Source organism: Tiliqua scincoides, chromosome 6, assembly GCF_035046505.1.
Source record: "Tiliqua scincoides isolate rTilSci1 chromosome 6, rTilSci1.hap2, whole genome shotgun sequence".
Classification (NCBI taxonomy): Eukaryota; Metazoa; Chordata; class Lepidosauria; order Squamata; family Scincidae; genus Tiliqua; species Tiliqua scincoides.
In genome coordinates, this window is record NC_089826.1 from 63,449,256 (window position 1) to 63,471,042 (window position 21,787).

General features: G+C 45.1%; 1 protein-coding gene across 2 annotated transcripts in view; it reads right to left on the minus strand.

The window, feature by feature from the left end:
• The window catches only part of PDGFRL (platelet derived growth factor receptor like), a 30,126-nt gene extending 19,405 nt beyond the window's left edge, over positions 1 to 10,721 (minus strand). For both annotated transcript variants that reach the window (XR_010794672.1, XM_066632407.1), the window contains exons 1-2: positions 10,566 to 10,721; positions 7,792 to 8,086 (exon numbers count right to left, since the gene is read on the minus strand). Coding sequence is in view for 1 of the 2 variants with exons in the window: in XM_066632407.1 (XP_066488504.1) it covers positions 7,792 to 8,086; positions 10,566 to 10,620 (350 nt within the window). In the remaining variant the exon portion in view is untranslated. The remainder of the gene's footprint in view (positions 1 to 7,791; positions 8,087 to 10,565) is intronic.
• Positions 10,722 to 21,787: the final 11,066 nt, after the last annotated feature.

The following is a 21,787-nucleotide window of genomic DNA, read 5'->3' on the forward strand; positions in this document are numbered from 1 at the left end:
ATTAAGGAAGGGTTTTATTGTAATTAGCATTTGTCTTCCAGAATTAATAATGGTTACAAAACTGCTTATTACTGAAAAGATCTTATTACTGAAAAGATTACAGAAATGATCCACTTAAATACTACCATCAGCCTCTACTTTTGAAATAAACACATATATTTGAATAGGACAGCCGGTATGTGTTGCTAACTAAAAGCTAAAAGTTTTCATTACTTGCCCAAGAGCGCAATCTTGAGCACTTACTGGGCCAGTGCAAGTCCCTTGCGCCAGCCCAGGAGTGTTCCATAAGGCACGTTTGTTGCTCCTCAGGAATCTGGGAAGCTGGCATAAGGACGCAGGCTGGCCTGCCCACGTCATATCCCCACTGGGCAGGGGTGGGTTTCACACCAGTCCAGGGAGGCCAACGTGTGACTTTGGGGAGGGTGGGAGGAGGCCTGAACAGGGGTGTTTTGGGATGGGGGAGAGTGGGCGACAGGTCTGGTGGGTGGACTGGGCCTGGGAGGGGGGGGACCAGCTTCCGACACAATTTAGCTGGTGCAGATTCAAGTAACCCCATTGAGGTTGCTGGGGCATTACTCAGGTTGACATAAGTTCCCTTACTCCAAGTTGCACTCTCTCCACCTTCAAACCTGTACTGCATACAAGCACATGCCAGCCAGCTTGCCTGCTCCAGCACAGGTTAGGCCTGGGCTGCCAGTTTATGTTAGAGTATAAATACGTATATAGATCCTGCAAAAGTCAACCACTTCTATGTCCCATTGATTTTAATGGAAAACTTAGGGCACAATCTTAACCAGGTCTACTCAGAAGTAGTCCTATTTTGTTCAATGGGGCTTACTCTCAGGAAAGTGTGGTTAGGATTGCAGCGTTAAGCACATTGGTCTTAAGGTGCTTAACTCTAGGCAGACTGTATCCTTTCACTTAACAGGAACATGAGTAGATCAGGCTTTCCACAGAAAAGGAAAGTTCCTTACTGGTGCCTCTTGCTTTGTTAGAGAAATCTTGGGTTTATTTTTTCAGCTAAAAATAATGAATTCTGATTCTATAATCCATGCTCCAAATATGGTGGTGCTCAATTAACCAATCCAAGATGTTCAGTTAAGGCATCCAAAAAATACAGTATTTTGATTTACACTGAGAAGACAAATGTTGAGCTATAGACAATTTAATTATTGAAAAAATATCACAAACTCCTTATTTCATATTTACAGTTTCCTTTAATAACTGCGGTTATATCTCCAGATTAGGTCCTTGTTTATCTGAATATCTGGTGCACTTTTATGGTCAGGCATTTAGTGTGGCATTTAGTGTACAGTGTCTCTAAAAGAATGCAAGCTCACATGAAAGGTAAAAGTCAGCTATGCAGTCACACAATTATTTAACTACTTCTAGTCAAGGATAGATGACATAATACAATTACAGGTGATATCTGCCATCTAGTGGTCTAATGCACTATAGCCTAGTTAACTGCAAAATAAAGCCAAGGATAATTCTTGAATATCTGATACTCGCCTATAAGTCGATCTCACAGACAAGTCGAGGGCAGGTTTTGATGCAAGAATCATACAATTTTCTATGACCCTCGGATAAGTCAGGGTCATAAACTTGGGGGGGTGTCTGATTATAGTTTTGTCTGATTTTACCCTAGGCCAGATCCTGAAAAATAACCTACCAGTAATTGTTATCGAAGAACTGACAGTTTCTAATTTATTAAAAATATAGTAAAAGATCATAAGATTCATTTTTATTCATAAACTTTTAAATTCTGGTCTTTGTCATCTTTTTGTAAATACTATCAAAGAGTAACTGCACTGTAAACAACATACTAATAGAACAGTGGTTCCCAACCTGGGGTTCATGTACCCCCAGGGGCACTCAACAGGATCTTTAGGGGTACATGAAAGAGAATGGAATAATGGCAGTGCTCCAGAATGCCTTGCAGCACCAGCAAGGCAGGAAGGGAGGTAGCTAGCTGATGGTGAAAGCCCCACCAATAGCTAATTTTTGGTGATCAATTCATGTATGAACCAGTGATTGAAGACCAGCACAGGAAAAAAACTAAAATGTAAAAAAGTGATCTATCACTCAGAATTTCTCAGGACACTTCTGATGCAAAACAGTGCAAAGGCAGAGTCTTCTGCTCTTAAGCCAGAAGCTCTACATATAACATACAACTTAGAACACAACTGGGAGCGTGCAATTCAATTCACAGCAGAGACAAGTAACAATAAATGGCTGTGACCAAGTGTAGCTGCACATTGCTGAAACCCTATTTACTCAGAAGCAGACCTATTGTTTTCCCTGGGTGTTATTTCTAAGTAATGGTGCTCTGAATTGTAGTTTGTGAGACATTTGATGGGAGTGTTTCCACTTCCAGGGAAGGTGCATCCTGCAGCTGCAACAAGCCCGCCCTCACCTGGTCTGAGGGCTGTTTCCTCCTCTTGATTTACAGCAGGATCAAGGCTGTGGGGGGGGGGGGTTCCTATTCAGTTTCCCTGATTGCATGGTTTGTAAATAGGGGGCAGAGAAAGAGGGACAGTGGGGAAGGGAGAAAAAAAAAAAGTACAACAGAGTGAAGGCTGGTGGAGGGAAGAGAGGGGCTGGGGCTGAAGGGCAGAGAGAAGCAAGCAGTGCAAGAGTGGGGGCGGGTGGGAGGTAGGGAGGCTGTGTGGGGGGCTCCCCTCCTCCCTCTTGCTAGGAAGAAGCAGATGCAGAGCTGTAGACTCTGCATGAAGAAGCAGCCCTCCTGTTTCTCTCCCCATCTTCAAGCTACAGTCTTTTCCTGGGAGTAAGCCCCATTGACAATAATGGAACTTACTTCTGAGTAGGCATGCACTGGCTTGGGCACAAAGGCTGCCATCCTATGCATGCTTTCCTGGGAGTAAGCCCCATTGACAATAATGGAATTTACTTCTGAGTAGGCATGCACAGGCTTGGGCTCAAAGGCTGCCATCCTATGTGCACTTTCCTGGGAGTAAGCCCCACTGATGACAAGCTGCTCCAGGCTCCTGCTCCCCTTTCCTGTCATGCCCAGGAGCAGCAAGGAAGGAGGGAGGCAGGAAGGAGAGAGAGCAGGCTAGTGGAGCAGCTCCGTCAGGCTCCCCACGTATGGTGGAGGAGCAGGTGGCATGTCACCGTCCCCAGCAGCACCACAGCTGCTCCACAGTGTGCCTGAAACAGCCCTAACCCCGAGAGGCCCTGCAGATAAGGTGAAGGGTAAATTTGGGTGTGATCTGTTGGGACAAATTTATTGCCCTATAGGTGAGTATCTACGGTATCTAATTATCATATCGGATGGGCAGCCTGATCCAAAGCTGCCCCAGTGCCAGGTGTGCACATGTGCCTTAAAGCACATTTGTAGCACTCAAAGAGTAAGTGGTACTGTAAGTGGTGGTGGCAGAGAAACCTGCGCTGTCCTGTCAATGCCACCGTTGGACCCCAAGCTGCCAGCAGAGCAAAGGTAAGCACCAAATGGCGTGGGGGCATAGGGTGAAAGGGTGGGAGGGAAACATTTCTGGGGGATGGCAGAAGGGGAGTGAAACAGGCCTGGGAACGAAGCCTCCTCCAACAAACCCTATTCCCCTTTGCAGACTTGAAAGTCCAACACAGGGCTTCTTGAGTCTGTGCCAACTAAATAGTTAGTGCTGCTTCAAGAAGCCCCACTGAGCAGACTGGGGCTTTACTCTTACTCTAAGGAGACCTCCATCCTGCTTAAATCCAGCATAGAATACAGTGGGTGCTGTTTGGTGTCAGTACTCCTGTGCTGGATAGAATTGGGCCCTATGCCTACCTTCTTCAATTCCAGGGTATCTCAGGGTGCAATCCTCAGGGTGCAGGAAGCAGGCAGGCCAGCAGGTCTGTGCTGCATCCAGTGAAAGTTTGGGGCCAAAAGTAGTGCAGCCTGAGGCAAGGGGGAGCTTTTTCCCTTACCCCGTGTTGTCCTGCACCAGTCCCAATAGGTTTATTTGGATCTGCGCCACCAGATGAGGTGGCGCAGATCCAAACAGCTCGGTGTCATGCCATGCTGCCAGGGAATGGGGTCAGGATCTTGGATAACTGCCAGATCCTGCCCCAACCCACCTCTCCCACTCCCTGCCCACCTGCCCCAAGAAGGCTGCAGAGGCTGCAGGTGGCTATGAATAGTCTCTGTGAAGGCAACCAGAGCTGAGCTCCAGTTGCCTTCAGTGGGTTCAGGAGGAACCATGTTTGGCTCAGTGTTGGTCTGGGGGACCCATGTTGAGCTACATCCATGGATATAGAATCCACGGATAAATAGGCTCCACCTGTATATATTTTGTGCATGCACATATCCACTTACTTCAGTGCATTCAGATTTAGCAGAACGTTCAGCATTAATAGATACCTGTTAGTCCAGTGGTTCCCAAACTTTTTCAACAGGTGGTTCCCTTGACCTATTAGGCCATTGGCTGTAGCTCTGCATTAGGGCTACAATCCTAAGAGCAGCTGGAATAGAGCAGTTGCTTTTTGTGAGGATTCCACAGCTCCCCTGGCAGGTTTCCATGGTTCCCCAGAGAGCCATGGCTCACAGTTTGGGAACCACTGCTTTAGTCCATTAAATTGAGGGTCAACAGTATGTTAAATAATTTGTTTTAAATCAAAACCCTAAATTGCCTGAGAAAAAAAACTACTGAAATACTAAAATACATGATACTTTTTTCCTTCTTTATTTTTTTAAATGCAACTGTCCAAGAAATAGAAATTTCTTTTATCTGCAAAATATTTAGACATTTCAGCATCTGACATTCTGAAGTGCCATAATGAAATGCTTATGTTTTTATTTATTGGTTCTGGAACAAATTATTTTGGCCACATTTTTCTGGCTCTCTCATAGTAAGCATTTTCTCACAGAAGACTTGATCTGCAGTATTCATCTAAATCTCATCATCTCTTTTCTGTCCTTTTCATTTTCACTGATACATATGTACAAATTGCTTCGTTTTTTTTCTTACGTCTGTTATAATCTTTTTACACAGGCTTTCTAAAATCTTTCTAAATAGAATCCCTATGTATTACACTAGCACATAGGTCTATTCTTATAGTATAGGAAGACTAGACATTAGGGGGTGATGGAAGGGGAAGAACAAAGATAACACAGGCCAACACACATTTTGCTTCCTTAAACAGTATGCCAATAACTGGGTATATTTGGCTGATTCCAAAAATGGCATCCGTTTTGCCCTATCATGTCTAATTTTGGAGACACGGCATAGCCTCTTTAGTGAATAGTTCAAGCAGCTTCTTCATGAGGAAGCCTACACCATGGCTTCCTCAGGAGGAAGTTGCTTGAATCACTCACTAATGAGGCTATACTATATCTCCAAAACTAGATGTGATTGGACAAAACGGATGCCATTTTTGGAATCGGCATCCCAAATTTATATCAAACCACCATAAAGTTTGGGAAAAACTTTTCTGACCCTCAATTTTGTAGGCCTGTGCAATCTGCAAAGCCTCTCATCATCTTGTAGATATCGACATGTTTTATCAATTAAATCCTTACTGAAACAACTGAAACAGTCAATGACAATAATTAGACAATTCTTCACTCTTTTCTTTGTGTCACAATCATTAAAGAAAAAATAATAAATTAGCTTTACAAAAGCAAAACTGTTCTAATGAAAGGTTTACAAGACCATTGTTTGATGTACATTACGTCCACAAGATTTTGTCTGAGGCATCTATGAGGCTTCTTGTTCTCTCAGAGTAAAATAAGGTGTGGCTTCAAAGAAAGAGGAAGCAAACCTAACACCATAAAACCAGATTAACAGTCCAATCCTATGTCCCTGCCCCCCCCCCATGCAGCAATACCAAAATAGCTACTGCTGCATCCTGGGGATGGGCAGTCACAGAGATCTCTTCTGAGTAAGGGAACAATCATTCCCCCTACCTGGGGATAAGCCTCTGCAGCACGGACGGGTCTACTTGATCCTGAGCTAGTGCAATTGCTGATGCAGGTTCAAATGAATCCGGGCCACAGGATCAATTCTGCGAAGGAGACTAGGACTTGGCAGCTGTTGCTTCCAGAGCCTTCCTAGAACCGATCTGCCCATTCCCTGGTCCCATTGCCTCCCCATGTGGTCCTCCTCTGCCCCAATGCCACCTCATCCTGCCCTCCCCCCAATCCATCCAGCATCCCTTGCCATGCTATCTGCCTTGGCAGGTCCAGGGAGAATCCTCCAGCATGCATGGGAAGATCCTGGCCTCCCCACTGGTGCCTCTGACAGCACACAACTCTACGCGCTGTCAAACTGCCTTATGGCAGTTAGTACTGCCAGAATGTTTTTTAAGCAAAACCCAATGGGATTGGCCTGTAAGAATGTAAGACTTCCAGGGGGGAGGGAGATGCAACAGTTCAGTGTTGCCTTATATAGCAAGCAGCAGGGCTGCCCTTAGGGCAATGTGGCTTGTTTATGACATTGGGCCCTACTCTGGGGGGGGGGGATACTAAGGTGGCTGGTGGATCTCCCACTGCTGCAGCCAGCATCTGGCAGCCTGGGAGGACTGCAAGGTGAATTGAGTGTGGGCTTGCTTGCCCTCTTCTGAGACTGTTTGGCCTGAAATGGGCCTCTCAGAAGTAGCTGGAGGTTATGTTATGTTACTGCCAGCTTATGTGCTTTGCACACAGCACCACAAGCACCTGGCTTGTTGTGGTTGTAGTTCCTGCAGCTGTCTGGTGAGTGAGGAGCTCTACATGAGCACCCTGCATTGGGTCCCACTTGGCTAGCTGCATATACTAATGCCAGATTTGTCAATTTGGGGGGGGGGAGGGGAATATTTGCTTCAATTAGAAATCAAAGTTCTGATAAAACTCTCAAGGAACCATCGTTTCAACGTAAGCTGAAAATTTCATGGTGAGGGACATAAGTTAGACCCTTGTCAGGCAACTAGGTAGAAATGCACACCCATACATCCAGTTTGTGCTAGTATTATTCTAAAATATAAGAGTATTTACAAGAGTAAATAAAACAGCAGAAGATTCCTGATATTTGTGAATGAAGAGGGCACACTTCACACCCTTTATAAAATGGAAAGCTTATGCAACTAAGAGCCCAATCCTATTCAATTTTACAGCACTGATGCAGCTGTACCAATGGGGAATGGCAAAAGAGTGTCTTTGGGCCTGCACTGCACTGCATCTGCATTGGCACTAGAAAGTTGGATAGGATAGGTCCCCAACACTGCCATGCTAGGAGGTTTATTCAGAAATAAGTTCCATTGATTTTGACCTAGTATGAGCATTTAGTATTGCAATCTAAATTAATTTCAAATATTACAGATTAGTTCCATAGAAAACAACTTGTTTTTATTAATGCTTTTAGCTACTTTACAAATTCCACTGAGGGACCAAAAGCTAGGATAGAAATGTTTTCACACTCAGGAATATCAAAACTATCTTTGCTCATGAGGTCTACATTTTATTATTTATTCATGGTAAACATCACTTCAATATGGAACTCCTTCCTAATTCTGTGAAACCAGTCTTTGGAAGTTTCACAAGACTTTGCAAAATTCTTTCAATTTCCTTTGAAATTCCCACAGATATTTCATCTAAGCAAACCCCCTCCCCATCTTGGGCCTCAGCCAAAATTAGATGGCAACTAGAGCTGTGGGTAAAGCTGCCACCAGCACCACCACCCTGATAAATGCCACCAATCTTATTCTTTTGCCATCCCTTGACTTTTCTACATTTGTTTTACCTGAGCAGAACTACCCAAATTTGCCTTGGGGTTGTTTGTAGGAAGCTTTAATCTCAGTCTTTCAAAACCTTACCTGAGCCTGGAGCCTTTAAAGGTTTCATGATAAGAAGGATAGCTCCACTCAATGTTATTCCCTTTGCATCGCAGTTCTAAACTCTGTCCTGCAGAAAGGCTTAAAGTAGCAGCAGGCTTCTGGAAACGGCCTTTATCCATCACTTGTGTCATTATGGAGTGGATCTTTGGGGAGGAATCCGTGGAGTCTCTCTCTTTTAGTTTGGGTATTTTGGGTTTTACTCTTTTGTTAGCAGGTTTAATTCTGTTCTCTCCTGGTTCCTTTGGACGCTTATTCTTTGCAGGCTGACCAATTGCTACCCCAAGGGAAAAGAAAAACAATCAGTGCAATATCAATATCAGGTTTCTACAAGTAAGCTTCCCCAATAGTCATACTTTTTAGAGCTGATGTGGCACAGTGGCTGATGGCACAATCCTATGCCCTCCACCGGCTGCACGGGCATGTTGTGGCAGCATGGAGGCTCCTGGTGCCAGCACAAAGGCCTGTGCCAGCCTGCTGGTGCTAGTCAAAGTCCTGCACCCACCAGCGAATGTGTCTCATGAGCTGGCTGAAGGGTGGGGTGAGGGTGGAATGGATGCAGGGAGGAGTATAACAGGCAGGGGAGGGTGGATCAGTCCTGGGAGAGGCAAGACTGGTGACAGAGGTTGCTAATTTATCTGATCCCCCTTCCCAGGCCTGATTTCCTGACCCAGGGCTGCTTGGATTTCTGCCTGCTATTTTGCTGGTGCATGCCTGAATAGCCCCATTGTGGGTGCTGGGGATTACCTGGGGCAAAGAAATGAACGTTCCCTTAAAGTGCCTGCTGGTGGCCTTCTTTCCAGTATAGGAAGCAGTGGAGGCTGTTTTGGCACTGCTGCGTCCCTCTGTGGGACAGAGGATAGGGGTTGAGCTATAAGAGACTGAGAATCAAATCAGGGCTTCTCAAGTTCAAATTTTGTGTCAGCCTAGGCTCACTAGGCAGTCTTAGGAACTCCCTCTGAGCCCAAGTTCCACAGCTGCACTATAGGAATAATAATATGGAAAGTTACATAACCTAATATGGTTGCTGTAACAATTACAACAAAATAATACACGTGAAGCACTTTGTAAATTTGGAAAGTGCCACGCACTATTATTATTGTTGTCAGTTTCTTTATTCTGGATGAAATAGATGGAAATGGCCATTCCTGACATAAAATTAAGATTTGCAACCAGTCTGTTTTAAACAGGCTAGGAAGTGTGGATTTTTTGTCTTTGACATCCTGTTCATTTTTGTTTGTTCAGACAGGATGCTCATTGGTAAGCAATTTTAAGTGTTCATGCATTAATTGTTCATGCAAAGTGTTCATGCAAATGTGCAATTACTAGGTTTCTTCCCATGGGAAGGGATGTCACTTCAGTGAAAAATAAATCACTTTTGCCAGAAGCTACTCTTAGTCAGTATTCATACGATCGAGTAGTATAGGAGCTAAAATTATAGACTTTGAAATTAATTTTACTCTGAAATAAGTAAATAAGTAAATTGAAATAAGTAAATAAGTGAATTTTACTCTGAAATTAAACTTGTGTTCAATTCCTCCCTAGTAAATATACATTTGGCAGAAGGTCTCTGATGTGCATACACTTTTGTGAGAAACCGGCTTCTGCATGATGTGTTAAACAGCCCTGAGAGAACAAAATTAAAAATAAAACTTCAAATCAATAAAGAAAAGAGAACATTGGAAGAGGAGGAGGAGGAAGCAGCTGTGGTAGTTAGCAAAGAACTAGACTAAATGATAAGGTCCTTCTTTTTTTTAGGCAGGCTGTGAACACTTTTTTCTTTTTCAGGCTGTCACTTGTGGTATAATTTATCTAGGCAAGATGCTGTCACTGCTTCCTGTGGCAAGGAGTTCCACAGACTAATTACATACTGGATAAAGAAATATTTTCTTTTGCCTGTCCTAACTGTCCCTACACTCAACTTTAGTGGATGTCCCCTGGTTCTGGTGTTATGTGAAAGGGAAAAGAGCGCCTCTCTATTTGCTCTATCCATTCCCTGCATGATTTTGTATGTCTTAATCATGTCCCCCTTCAGGTGCCTCTTTTCTAGGCTGAAGAGTCCCAAACGTTCTAGCCTTTCCTCATAGTCTTGGGCTGGCCCTGACTTCAGATCTTCGGCTTCTCCTCCATGAAAAGCATATTTGCCCCCTCAGAGCAAGCCCTGAAGCAACCCTCTCAGGGCCAATTTTCTCTCAGCACACTGGCATCTCTTAATATGAGGCAACTGCTCCCACCTCTGCTGAACTTTTAAAGTCCTGAAAACTTGTTTTATTTCTTCTTCTTTTTTAAACCTTCCACTAGCTGCCCAGTTCTGTGGTGACTAAATGCAAAATATATTTTTTAAAAAAATAAAAGTTCCCAAATTCTCCAAATTCTTGAACAGGGCGTGTGGCAGGAGAGAGACTCCATTACTCAGAGTCCCACTTGCTCTTTCAGGAGGCGCTCTCCTTCAGGTAAAGCCAAACAAGGATGGTGCCAGGAATTCTCTTGGGTGGCTGGTGGATGGGAGGCAAGAATGCCACCCACCTCCCCAAACGCACTGGCTGAAGACCCTCGGGGAGGAGGGGCAGTGCAGTCAAGTGGGGGTGGGGCGCTCTCTCCCCCCCATGTGAATGAAGGGACGCTGCAGAAGCAGCCGCAGCAGCAGGACCTGCCCGCGCGCAGAGCCAAGGCGCGCGCGCGCGTAAAGCGGAGCGCAAAGGCAGGGCGACCCGGCGGGGAGGCGCAGGCGCCGGGCGAGCTGTTGCCGGACTCACCGTTTTGCAGCGTTTGGTGCAGCAGCAGCAGGCTGAGCAAGAGCCAGGGCTTCATGGCGGGAGAGGCGAGCTAGTAGGAGGGGGGCCTGAGTGTCTCTCCACCAACTTTGCTCAGGTCCAGAGGCTGACGAAGGGAGCTCGCAGCTGGGGGACTTGGGAGAGGACGCCTGTCCGGCCGGGAGTGGGGTGGGTGGGAGCAAGTGGCAGCCTTTTCCTTTCCCGCCTTCGGGCCCCCCTCAGTGCTGTCAGTCAGCCCAGCTGGGGCTCATTAATGAGGTGCGTGGCGGTGGCTGCTCCCCCCCCCCATTTCCCCTGCAGGCAGGCAGGCGAGGGAGGCTCGTGTCTTGCTAGCAAGAGCAGCTCCAGGCAGGGCTGAGGGTGCAACTGTGTGCTGTTTTCTGTGGAAGGCAAAACCAGAGGAAAGGTTCTCTCCCCAACTCGCCTTAAAGCTGCTGCTGCCGCCTAGCAAGCCTGCAGGAGTGTCTCAGAAGGGGGGCTAGAAGTGGGGCTTATAAGTAAACATACATAGGAGCAGTGCTGTAAGAAAGGAATCAAAGGCCACCTTTGGTAACAGTCCTGAGCAGCAGGTGTTTAAAGCAGCTGTTTTCAGCCATGGGGCAGTGGCACGCTGGGCAACAGGTGTGCCCGGGCCTTTGGGGGATGTGAGCCCCCTGCCAGCAAGCCTTGTCAATGGTAAAAAAACAGATGGCATGCCTTGACAATTTTAGCGCCTTGTCAGTGGGCCGTGAGATGAAAAAGGTTGAAAACCACTGGTTTAGAGGCTGCGATTGTGCAGACTAACCAGGGTGCAAGTCCCTTATGGACTTACTTCTGAGTATAGGATATGCTATTAGACGGCTGACCAGCGGCAACCAACATGACCATAGAGGGGAAAAATAATAATAGGATTACTCTGGCAGCCTCCTTGAACCAGTGGGAGCTCAGCAGAACTTCCTGCCTTAGTTTTTGGCAAGGTTCCTGTGCCTCTGTGACAGACATTCAGTAGGTGCTCCTTTTGAATCACTGCATTTCCATGCTAGGAATATGTAAACCAGTTGAATTTGACTGGTGCAAGATGAAATCTGTTCCCCCCCTTTCCCCTTGGGAACGGCTCCAACAATCCTATCTGGCTTATAAGTAAACCCTACTATGCTCAGTGAGTCTTATTCTCAGGTATACCTGTATAGGATTGCGGCCTGATCGTGCAAAGAGCTACGCTATGTGAATGCTGGATTATTTGTCAAAAAAGTCAAAATATGAATTTTAACAGGGATGGTGCAGTGAAGGAAAATGAGAGTCAAGACCAGTGGTGTCAAACATAAGGCCCACGCATGAAATGCAGTTTCTGGAAGCAGTTTATCTGGCCTCCCCATTATAATTGGGCCCTCTCAGATCTTGAAAATCTGAATCAGATTTGCACTCTTTTCTCATTTGCAACTAATGAGTTTCTGTGTGAGGACAAAGTGCTTATTTCTGGCCATCATCTGCTTAATGTCATTTTCTGCTTAATGATGTCACTTCCAGCCCTCAGCAGGCACCATGAATACTAATTTTTGCCCCATTTTCTGCTTAATGATGTCACTTCCAGCCCTCAGCAGGCACCATGAATACTAATTTTTGCCCCATTTTCTGCTTAATGATGTCACTTCCAGCCCTCAGCAGGCACCATGAATACTAATTTTTGCCCTTTGAATGAAATGAGTTTGGCATTCTTGGCCAAGACTGGTGTAAAGCAAAACAGTTTGCTCTTCCTGTACTGTTTAAATTTATGCACAGCCTACATCTGCAATTCAAAATGAGATTCTTGCCATTGGCTGAAATGTACTTTTGGTATGAATTTTTTTGGGGGGGAGGGGGGAGTTCATTTGTTTTATGTTCTAATGATCCTAGTTGCTTCCATGCACTAGCATAGTGGTGTCCAGTTGTATTCAGTTGGTAGATTCCTGTGCTTTAGGTTCAGTGATAGTGAAACCACTTAAATACAGATGTGTACTGTACTGTAATTTGTCCATTCATTTGTGCTACCAGGCCTGAACTGTCTGCTAGCTGCAGTGTGCATGAGTACCAGCATGTGCTATGGTCATGCAGGATGAAGTCATCAGAACGTTGTTGGCATCCTTCAGTCTCAGAAGACTATGGTATCACGCTCTGAATGGTGGTTCTGGAACAGAGTGTCCTCTCCAGTGCATGAAGCCTGGGTAAAGTAGTTATGGAGGATAGACTGTTACCCATGCAGCAAATCCCCCTCTCCACGTCGCTGAAATGGTCCAATGGAAAGGCAGAAGCCAATACGGTTGGTTCCAGCGGCATCGCAGCAGTTGCCAGAATATGACTGTGTTCAGCCATGTACTGCCTCAGGGACTCCAGCTCCGGATTTTGCCTTGAGGTTGACTCCTGAAGCCTTTTCCATAACTGGATGTAGCCACAAGGCAGTGGAGGTTTGGGATCAGAGTTTTCCTTCTCTCAGATGAGTTGCCTTCCCAGGCTATCGAGTCCCATCTACCCGGTGGCTGTTTAGTCGCCTCTTACGACAAGTACAGCCAAACTGAGGGCCTATTCTTATCCCCCAGCCCCCAGTCATCAAAACAAATCTATCAATCCCCCAGCCCCCAGTCGTCAGAACAAATCTATCAATCCCCCAGTCCCCAGTCATCAGAACAAATCTATCAAAAGTATATAGCAGTATGGCTTGACATGTTTTTCAGTGCCAGCCTAATTCTGAACTGGATATTACATTAAGGTGTGCATGGGATGACTACTACTGCTATTTCAAACCAAACTATCACTATGATATACTGATTAAACTGGTGATGAGATTGTGTGCTGCATAATGGTGACCACCATATTCTAAATTTTAGTTGTTCAAGTTGCTGTTCATGAACTTCAAGTCTTTCCTATATGCAAACTGTAGCAAATACATGAGGTCAGTATACAAGATCCTACTAGAGATCTTACCCCACCTGCTTTCCTTCTGCTCACCTTATCATCTTTTATTCAGAAGGCCTACTAGAAGCAGTGGAAGTTGACTTCTATGGGATTTAGGTTCTGTAGGATTTAAGACAACCCTTCACACCACTTTTTGATTTTTGTATTGACTTGCACCATGTGTGTCATAATACATATATTTGTTGGATATAATGTAAATGTGATACAGTCGCTTTGTTCGCAGTTTCACTCTGCTGCACACCAGGGAGTGGTCAGTGTTGCAGGCAGCACCATGATAACTGCGTGTGATCTTGATGCTGGGAAGACTGTATCACACGAAAAAGGAAGGAAGACCTCGCATTGATACCAGCAAGACCCGGGATCAGAGAAAAGTGTAGGAATTTGCACAAGCGCTTGAGGAATCTCTTCCAGGCCCGGCCGACGCAAATGCATCCAACAGATGGGAACATTTCAAGAATACCATTTACAACACCGCCTTGTCCATATTCGGCAAGAAGACCAACAAGGCGGCAGACTGGTTTGAAGCCCACTCTGAGGAGTTGACACCAGTCATTGAGGAAAAGAGGAGAGCTCAAGTAGCATACAAGGCCTGTCCCAGTGAGCGCAACCTGCAGGTCCTCCGAACTGCTCGCAGCAAAGTCCAACAGACTGCCAGGAGATGTGCTAACGACTACTGGCTCCAGCTCTGTTCCGAGATACAGATAGCAGCTGACACGGGCAACATCAAGGGGATGTATGACGGTATCAAGCTGGCCCTAGGTCCAACACAGAGGAAAATTGCCCCTCTGAAGTCTGCCGCAGGCGAGGTCATCCAGGATCGGGCGCAGCAGATGGAACGCTGGGTGCAGCACTACTCTGAGCTATATTCCAGAGAAAATGTAGTCACCGAAGAAGCACTGAACAACATTGAGTGCCTGCCTGTGCTGGAAGAGCTTGACAGTGAACCAACCCTAGAAGAACTTCACGTGGCCCTGGACTCCCTTGCCTTTGGCAAGGCACCTCGAAAAGACAGCATCCCTGCTGAAGTCCTAAAATGCTGCAAAGAGATCATCGTCACTGAGCTGCATGAGATCCTCTGTCTCTGCTGGAGAGAAGGTGAAGTACCTCAAGACATGAGGGATGCAAACATCATCACGCTGTACAAGAACAAAGGTGACAGGGGTGACTGCAACAACTACCGCGGCATCTCTTTCCTTAGCGTTGTAGGAAAGCTGTTTGCCCGAGTTGCACTAAAGAGGCTCCAGGTACTTGCAGAGAGCGTCTATCCAGAATCACAGTGTGGATTCCGAGCCAACAGGTCCACCACTGATATGGTATTCTCCCTTAGACAACTGCAGGAGAAATGCAGGGAACAACGACAGCCACTCTTTATAGCCTTCATAGATCTCACAAAGGCTTTCGACCTGGTCAGCAGAGACGGCCTCTTCAAGATTCTCCCCAAGATCGGATGTCCACCCAGGCTCCTCAGCATCATCAGATCTTTCCACAAGGACATGAAGGGCACTGTTGTCTTCGATGGCTCCACATCAGACCCTTTTGGCATCCGAAGCGGAGTGAAGCAGGGCTGTGTTCTTGCGCCAACCTTGTTTGGGATTTTCTTCACTGTCCTGCTGAAGCATGCCTTTGGAACTGCAACAGAAGGCATCTATCTCCGGACCAGATCAGACGGAAAGCTCTTCAACCTCTCCAGAGTGAGAGCAAAATCCAAAGTCCAGCTGAAATGTCTGCGTGACTTCCTCTTTGCCGACAATGCCGCTGTCACTACCTACTCTGCCAAAGATCTCCAGCAGCTCATGGATCGTTTTAGCAAGGCCTGCCAAGATTTTGGACTGACAATCAGCCTGAAGAAAACACAGGTCATGGTTCAGGATGTGGACTCACCTCCCTGCATTACAATCTCTGCGCATGAACTGGAGGTTGTCCATGACTTTGTGTACCTTGGCTCAACGATCTCCGACACTCTTTCTCTCGATACCGAGCTAAACAAGCGCATCGGTAAAGCAGCTACCACGTTTTCCAGACTCACAAAGAGAGTCTGGTCCAACAAGAAGCTGAGGGAACATACCAAGATCCAGGTCTACAGAGCTTGCGTCCTGAGTACACTTCTGTACTGCAGCGAGTCATGGACTCTTCGCTCACAACAGGAGAGGAAACTGAGCGCTTTCCACATGCGCTGCCTCCGACGCATCCTCGGCATCACCTGGCAGGACAAAGTTCCAAACAACACAGTCCTGGAACGTGCTGGAATCCCTAACATGTATTCACTGTTGAAACAGACGCCTGCGTTGGCTCGGTCATGTTGTAGAATGGATGATGGCCGGATCCCAAAGGATCTCCTCTATGGAGAACTCCTGCAAGGAAAGCGCCCTACAGGTAGACCACAGCTGCGATACAAGGACATCTGCAAGAGGGATCTGAAGGCCTTAGGAGTGGACCTCAACAAGTGGGAAACCCTGGCCTCTGAGGGGCCCGCTTGGAGGCAGGCTGTGCAGCATGGCCTTTCCCAGTTTGAAGAGACACTTTCCCAACAGTCTGAGGCAAAGAGGCAAAGAAGGAAGGCCCATAGCCAGGGAGACAGACCAGGGACAGACTGCACTTGCTCCCAGTGTGGAAGGGATTGTCACTCCCGGATTGGCCTTTTCAGCCACACTAGACGCTGTGCCAGAACCACCTTTCAGAGCGCGATACCATAGTCTTTCGAGACTGAAGGTTGCCAATACAAAAAAAATGTAAATGTTAAAAATATATGACAAATGAAGGAGCAGGTCCGCAGCTTGAGGGTCCACCTGGACTCGCAGCTGCTCCTGGATTTCCAGGTGGCAGCTGTGGCTAGGGGGGCCTTCGCTCGGCTTCAGCTTGGATCGTGCAGTACTTGGATCCAAGCCGTACTTGGATCGTGCAGACCTGGCCACGGTGATCCATGCCACGGTGACATCGAAGTTGGATTATTGTAACGCGCTCTGTGGGGCTGCCGTTGAAGACGGTTCGGAAACTGCAACTAGTGCAGAATGCGGCGGCCTGTGTAGTTACTGGAGGTAGGTGGGTTGACTCTGTCAGTCCGCTTCTCCGGCGGCTGCCCATTCGTTTCCAGGCCCAATTCAAAGTGCTGGTTTTGACCTTTAAAGCCCTATACTGCTCTGGGCCAGGGTATCTTAGAGATCGCCTACTCCCGTACAATCCGGCTTGTCCTCTTAGGTCATCAGAGAAGGTCTTTTTACAAGTGCCGCCGCCTAGGGAGGTACATGGGGCGGCGGCAAGAAATATGGCCTTCTCAGTAGTGGCAGCAACACTATGGAATTCCCTTCCCCTTGACTTAAGAATGGCTCCCTCTCTTGAGACTTTACAGCGAGGCCTGAAGACCCCTCTGTTTAGACAAGCCTTCTGAGTTCTTGACCTTTTTAAACATCTTTTCAAAATCTTTTAATATATTTTTAAGTACCTGGTTACAGGTCTGATTCTTTTATGATTTGCTGCCCTATGCTCTTTTTACCTGACTACCTTTTATCTGACTACTGTTTTTATTATATGTTGTAAATATGCTTTTATTTGTTTTTAAGTTGTTTTTAATTTGTTTTAACCTTGTTGTAAGCCACCTTGAGTCCCTTTGGGGAGAAAGGCAGGGTAGAAATAAAGTTAATAATAATAATAATAATAATAATAATACCAAGTTATACTACTGATAGTCAAACAAGCTGATAAGTGTAACTGAGCATAAAAAGATCCAAGTTATTTTAAAGTGCAGATAAGAATGGGCTGTTAATATAGTAAAACAAATCTGACATAACCTATGGGCAATTTACATTGCCGGAATGAGCATTCCAGCAGCATAAATAGCTTTACAGCTATCGCATATGCACCAACACCATTGGTTGCCTTCCGCCCCAGGAGGCCTCAAAATGCTAAAACCCCTTCCCCCATGGGATACAGCAGACACCATATTGGCACCACTGCATTGCTGCACACGGAATTAGGTAGGGCAATTGATCACTATGGCGTCTGTCAATCCTAACTTGTGTTGGAACAGGCAAGCCGAGTGGCCTGCACAGTATCTAGCACAAGGTAGGTGCTGGCTAGAGCGCAACTTGGAGTAAGAAGATATTTTTCACCTTACCCCATGTTATGCCTCAGTCACCTCTATGGGGCTACTCTGATCTGTGCCAGTGAAATTGCTGGTGCAAATCTGAGCAACACTTTGTAGCACTGGGTTGGATGGGAGGGGGGATGAAAAGGGGACAGTCTGTGATGCCATGGCCGGTTCTGCACCCCCCCAGGCCCAATCCACCCAGCATCCCACTCTCACCTGCATAAAAACATCCCCTTTGCACCTCCATTTACCCTACAGGAGGGTCTGGTCTAGAGGGTAGAGCCTCCATTTGCCTGAAGATTAACATCCACAAGGTCGCCAGTTCGAGGCCACCGGCACCGTGCGACCTTGAAGCAGCTGGCAAGCTGCAGTTGAGCTGTTCCATCTGCTCGGAGCGTGGGAGGATGGAGGCCAGAATGTTAAACCAGATCGGAGTGTAACACCTTGAATGTGGTGGTTCTTGAAAGAGAGAACCTTCTTTCAATTTGTAAAAATCCCTGCGTGGATTTAATAAGCCTGCCTGTGTAAACCACCTTGAATAAAGTCTTGAATAAAGACCAAGAAAGGCGGTATATAAATACTGTATATTATTACAGCCACCTCTTTTAGCCCCCTGCACTGGTCCACCTTGGTTGGCACAAACTCACTGGGTCTGGATCTGGTATGGAGAGGGCAGTGCATAACCTTGCGCCAGCTCAGCCGTCTCGTGAGGAGGTGTGAAAATGCTTTACGGCATGTTCGCAACACTCCTGGACCAGCACAGGGGATGTGCACCAGTCAAAGTCCAGGTCAGGATGGTACTGTGTGCATCCATCATGTTAAAATATGCAAAATTAAAACTATGCAGCATGTACAATTGTAAACTTTATTTTAAAAAATATAGAACAATGTATTGATTACTGTCTTAAGCAGCATTTCCTTTTTCAGTGAATAGCAGCCATCTTAATTTCTTCTAAAAGTAGTTACTTAGAACTACCGACATTGTCTTGTACAAGTGAAAAATCCAAAGCACCAGGAAGTATACTTTCACGCATTCTAAACACATTTTAGATCAATAAAAACTGATTTTTGTTTAAAAAATATTAAACATCTTGTACTGAAGCTAAATTATCTATATGTGCACAGCAGCAAGCAACATATACATGGCAATAATGACTACAGTGTACAATATGCACAGTGATACAGCGAAGTTAAACACTCTTTAATAACTTGTTAAACTTTCAACAATACGTGTAGTGAACTTCTGTGGCAGTTCTTCAGTCTGACTCACAGCCCAATTTAGTCAGTGCTGAGCAAAGTAGTCCCATGTCAGGCTGGGGGGGGGGGCTGACGCAGGGTTCTGATGGAGCTGAGTTCTGCCAGTCCTGCCCCCCTCCCTCTCCCACCATGCCTTCTCCATGCCCCGGAAATCTTCCCCCATGCCTCCACTCACCTCTCCACAATCCAGTGCTTATCTAGTACTCTGAGCAGCAGTCGCTCATCCTCGGCCCAGCGCTGGCTCGTGGCGAGCCAGCACCCACACTGGCTAGACAGTGTCACAGATGTGCACATTTGTGACACTGCACACTGGTGCTGAGCCGCCACAAAGCGTTCAGGATTAGGCCCTCGGCCAGTCTCCCACTAAGTTTCCTCAGAATTTTCCTAGAGACAAAACTAAAGGGGGATGGGAGACTAACTCAGTCCTATGCATGATTTTTTAGAAGTCCCACTATGTTTACTTCAGGATATATGCATAAGAACGTATGCATTTATTTCCTCTAACACAGCGAGGAAAAATGAAGCATGTGCTATTATTTCTAAATTTAAAAAAATATACAGGAAGAGAAAGTAGGCTGATAAAGAAAAGCAGTGCTACTAAGGACTTTGAGGGAAATGGGTAGTGTGGATATAGCTGCAAAACAGTACATTCTCTATGTAAGTACATGCTTGGGAGGATAGTTTGCAGAGATAAAACTGGTGTGAACCAACCCATAAATTTGCCATAAAGCTATGTATTCAGTAAACATATTAGAGTTAGAATGGTTGTGCAGTGCAATCCTGTGCACATCTCAAAAGCATATCCTACATAGTTCAACTGTGATTACTCCCAATCTGCATAGAATTGTAACCTAATCTTTGTATTTAACATTTAACAATTTCCATTGGACGTATTCCAACCAAAGTTAAGCATTTAGATCCATAAATTGCTACAGGAGAGATTTAAACATGTTTAATTCTAATATTAAAAAACAACTCTGAAGTGTTCAACTTTGGCTAGATCATCCATACTTTATCTTGTTACAGATATTTAATGTTTCTACTTTGATTGTACCAAAATAGATTATTCTAATGGCTCTTTATCAAATTCCCCATTGCTTGTCACAATTTGTTGGTGCTTTTTGTAAATTGTCCCTGAATTCAGTGGCCATTGGTGTAGGTCCTCACCATAGAAAAACTGGAGGGTAGGGAAGTTCAAATGCTTTGGTTTTCATTCTTTTCCATCTAAACTTCATAAAAGTACTGGGGTGGCTATCCAGTTCATACATGTGTGTGAATGTACGTATGTACTCATATGCATATGCGCAGAGAGAGAGAAAGAGAAAGAAAACAAATGGAAGTGGTGCTTCCACCAAAAAATGGTACTTGAATTTTCCACGCCTGAAAGGCAAAATAAAAGAGCCCCCTTGGTCAGAATGTATACTCAATTTAAAATTGGCTTTCTTTTTGCATTAAGCATTTTGGGCTGTGTTAAAACAATGGTAATAGAAATAAACTGGTCTCGGTAGCTCCAGTGGTGCTTCATCATGATGACTAACTGACTAGAATCCATTCAATGGCTTTTTGAGCTCTAAAAATAATCATTCATGAAGCCAGCTACAACTGTGCAATAATAGCCTATATGGAAGAAATTAGCTAAAACATTTTTGAAAGGGAGACAGTAAATGGGGAAAGGAAGAAACCAATCATATTCAATATTTAAACATTGGTTTGCAATGCTGTGGGTATTTGGAAAATTTACACAGGCATGCACAAAGGGCCATGGGTAGTTTGTCTATAGTCCTTTTACTTATATAGCTATACAAGAAGGCATATAGACAGTACATCATTGAAGTAATTCAATAAAATGTATTAGACTTTGTACTCTGGTGTTTGTTGCTTTGCACTGACTTGCGATACCTGACCTTCTTGCATACTATTAGACCACCCACAAAATTGTCATCTGTTGGCTAGATGCATCTACATGAAGGAATGTTTATGCAGTTTCCTCTTCCATTGGAGGAAGGAGAAAGCCACTGCATAGGCAGAAAACGCCATATATCAGAAACCCTACACCTGTAAGACAATTAAAATATGAATCAAAATCTGTAAGGGGCTTCTAATCAGAGAGACCTGTTTTAAGTCTTTCATTTAAAAAAATTCCTCCTTGCCTAGTAGAACAAACACTATAATTTTTGCAGTATTCAAAGAACATTTTCTGGAATATCTCCTTTTCCACTCAGTTTTTCACTATGGTTTTCAAGAAAGAAAACATATACATATATGGTTCAACTATATTTATATCATCATTGAAAGTTTCTCTGAATTTTTGTTCCGTCTCAAAGGTTTGGATAAGTAACTTAGGGCCAAATCCTATCCAATTTTTCAGCGCTGGTACAGCTGTGCAAACAGGGCATGTGCTGCATCCTGCTGTAGGGGGGCAGTCATGGAAGTATCCCCAAGGTAAGGGAATGTTTGTTCCCATTCCTCGGGGCTGCATTGCAGCTGCACAGGCATTGGAAAGTTGGATAGGATTGATCCCTTAAACCTCTAAAGTACACATTGAAATAAATGCATTGGACCAAAAAATCTGAGATTGTGCAGTAAACTTTAAAGGCAAGTATGAAGATAGAACAGTATTCGTTTTTCCTCTGGAAGAATGCCTTGTTTTTAAACCACATAGTAGTGAAGTTTTTCAAGCTGAAATAAAGAATTACACAGTTGATGGAAAGATGCTTATTTCTGGTGTGTATGTACTCCCTGCTACCCATAAACAAATTTGGATGAGGTTCACAGTGTGCCATGTAAATGTTGGAACTCTGTGTTCACTTTGGATTTTTTCCCATTTTTTAAATTTAATAAATTGGTTTACTTTACCAATATAAATCTTACAAAATTAGCAAGATACTATATTCTTTAGGTTTTTCAGCAATGCAAATAAAAACAATCAGCATAA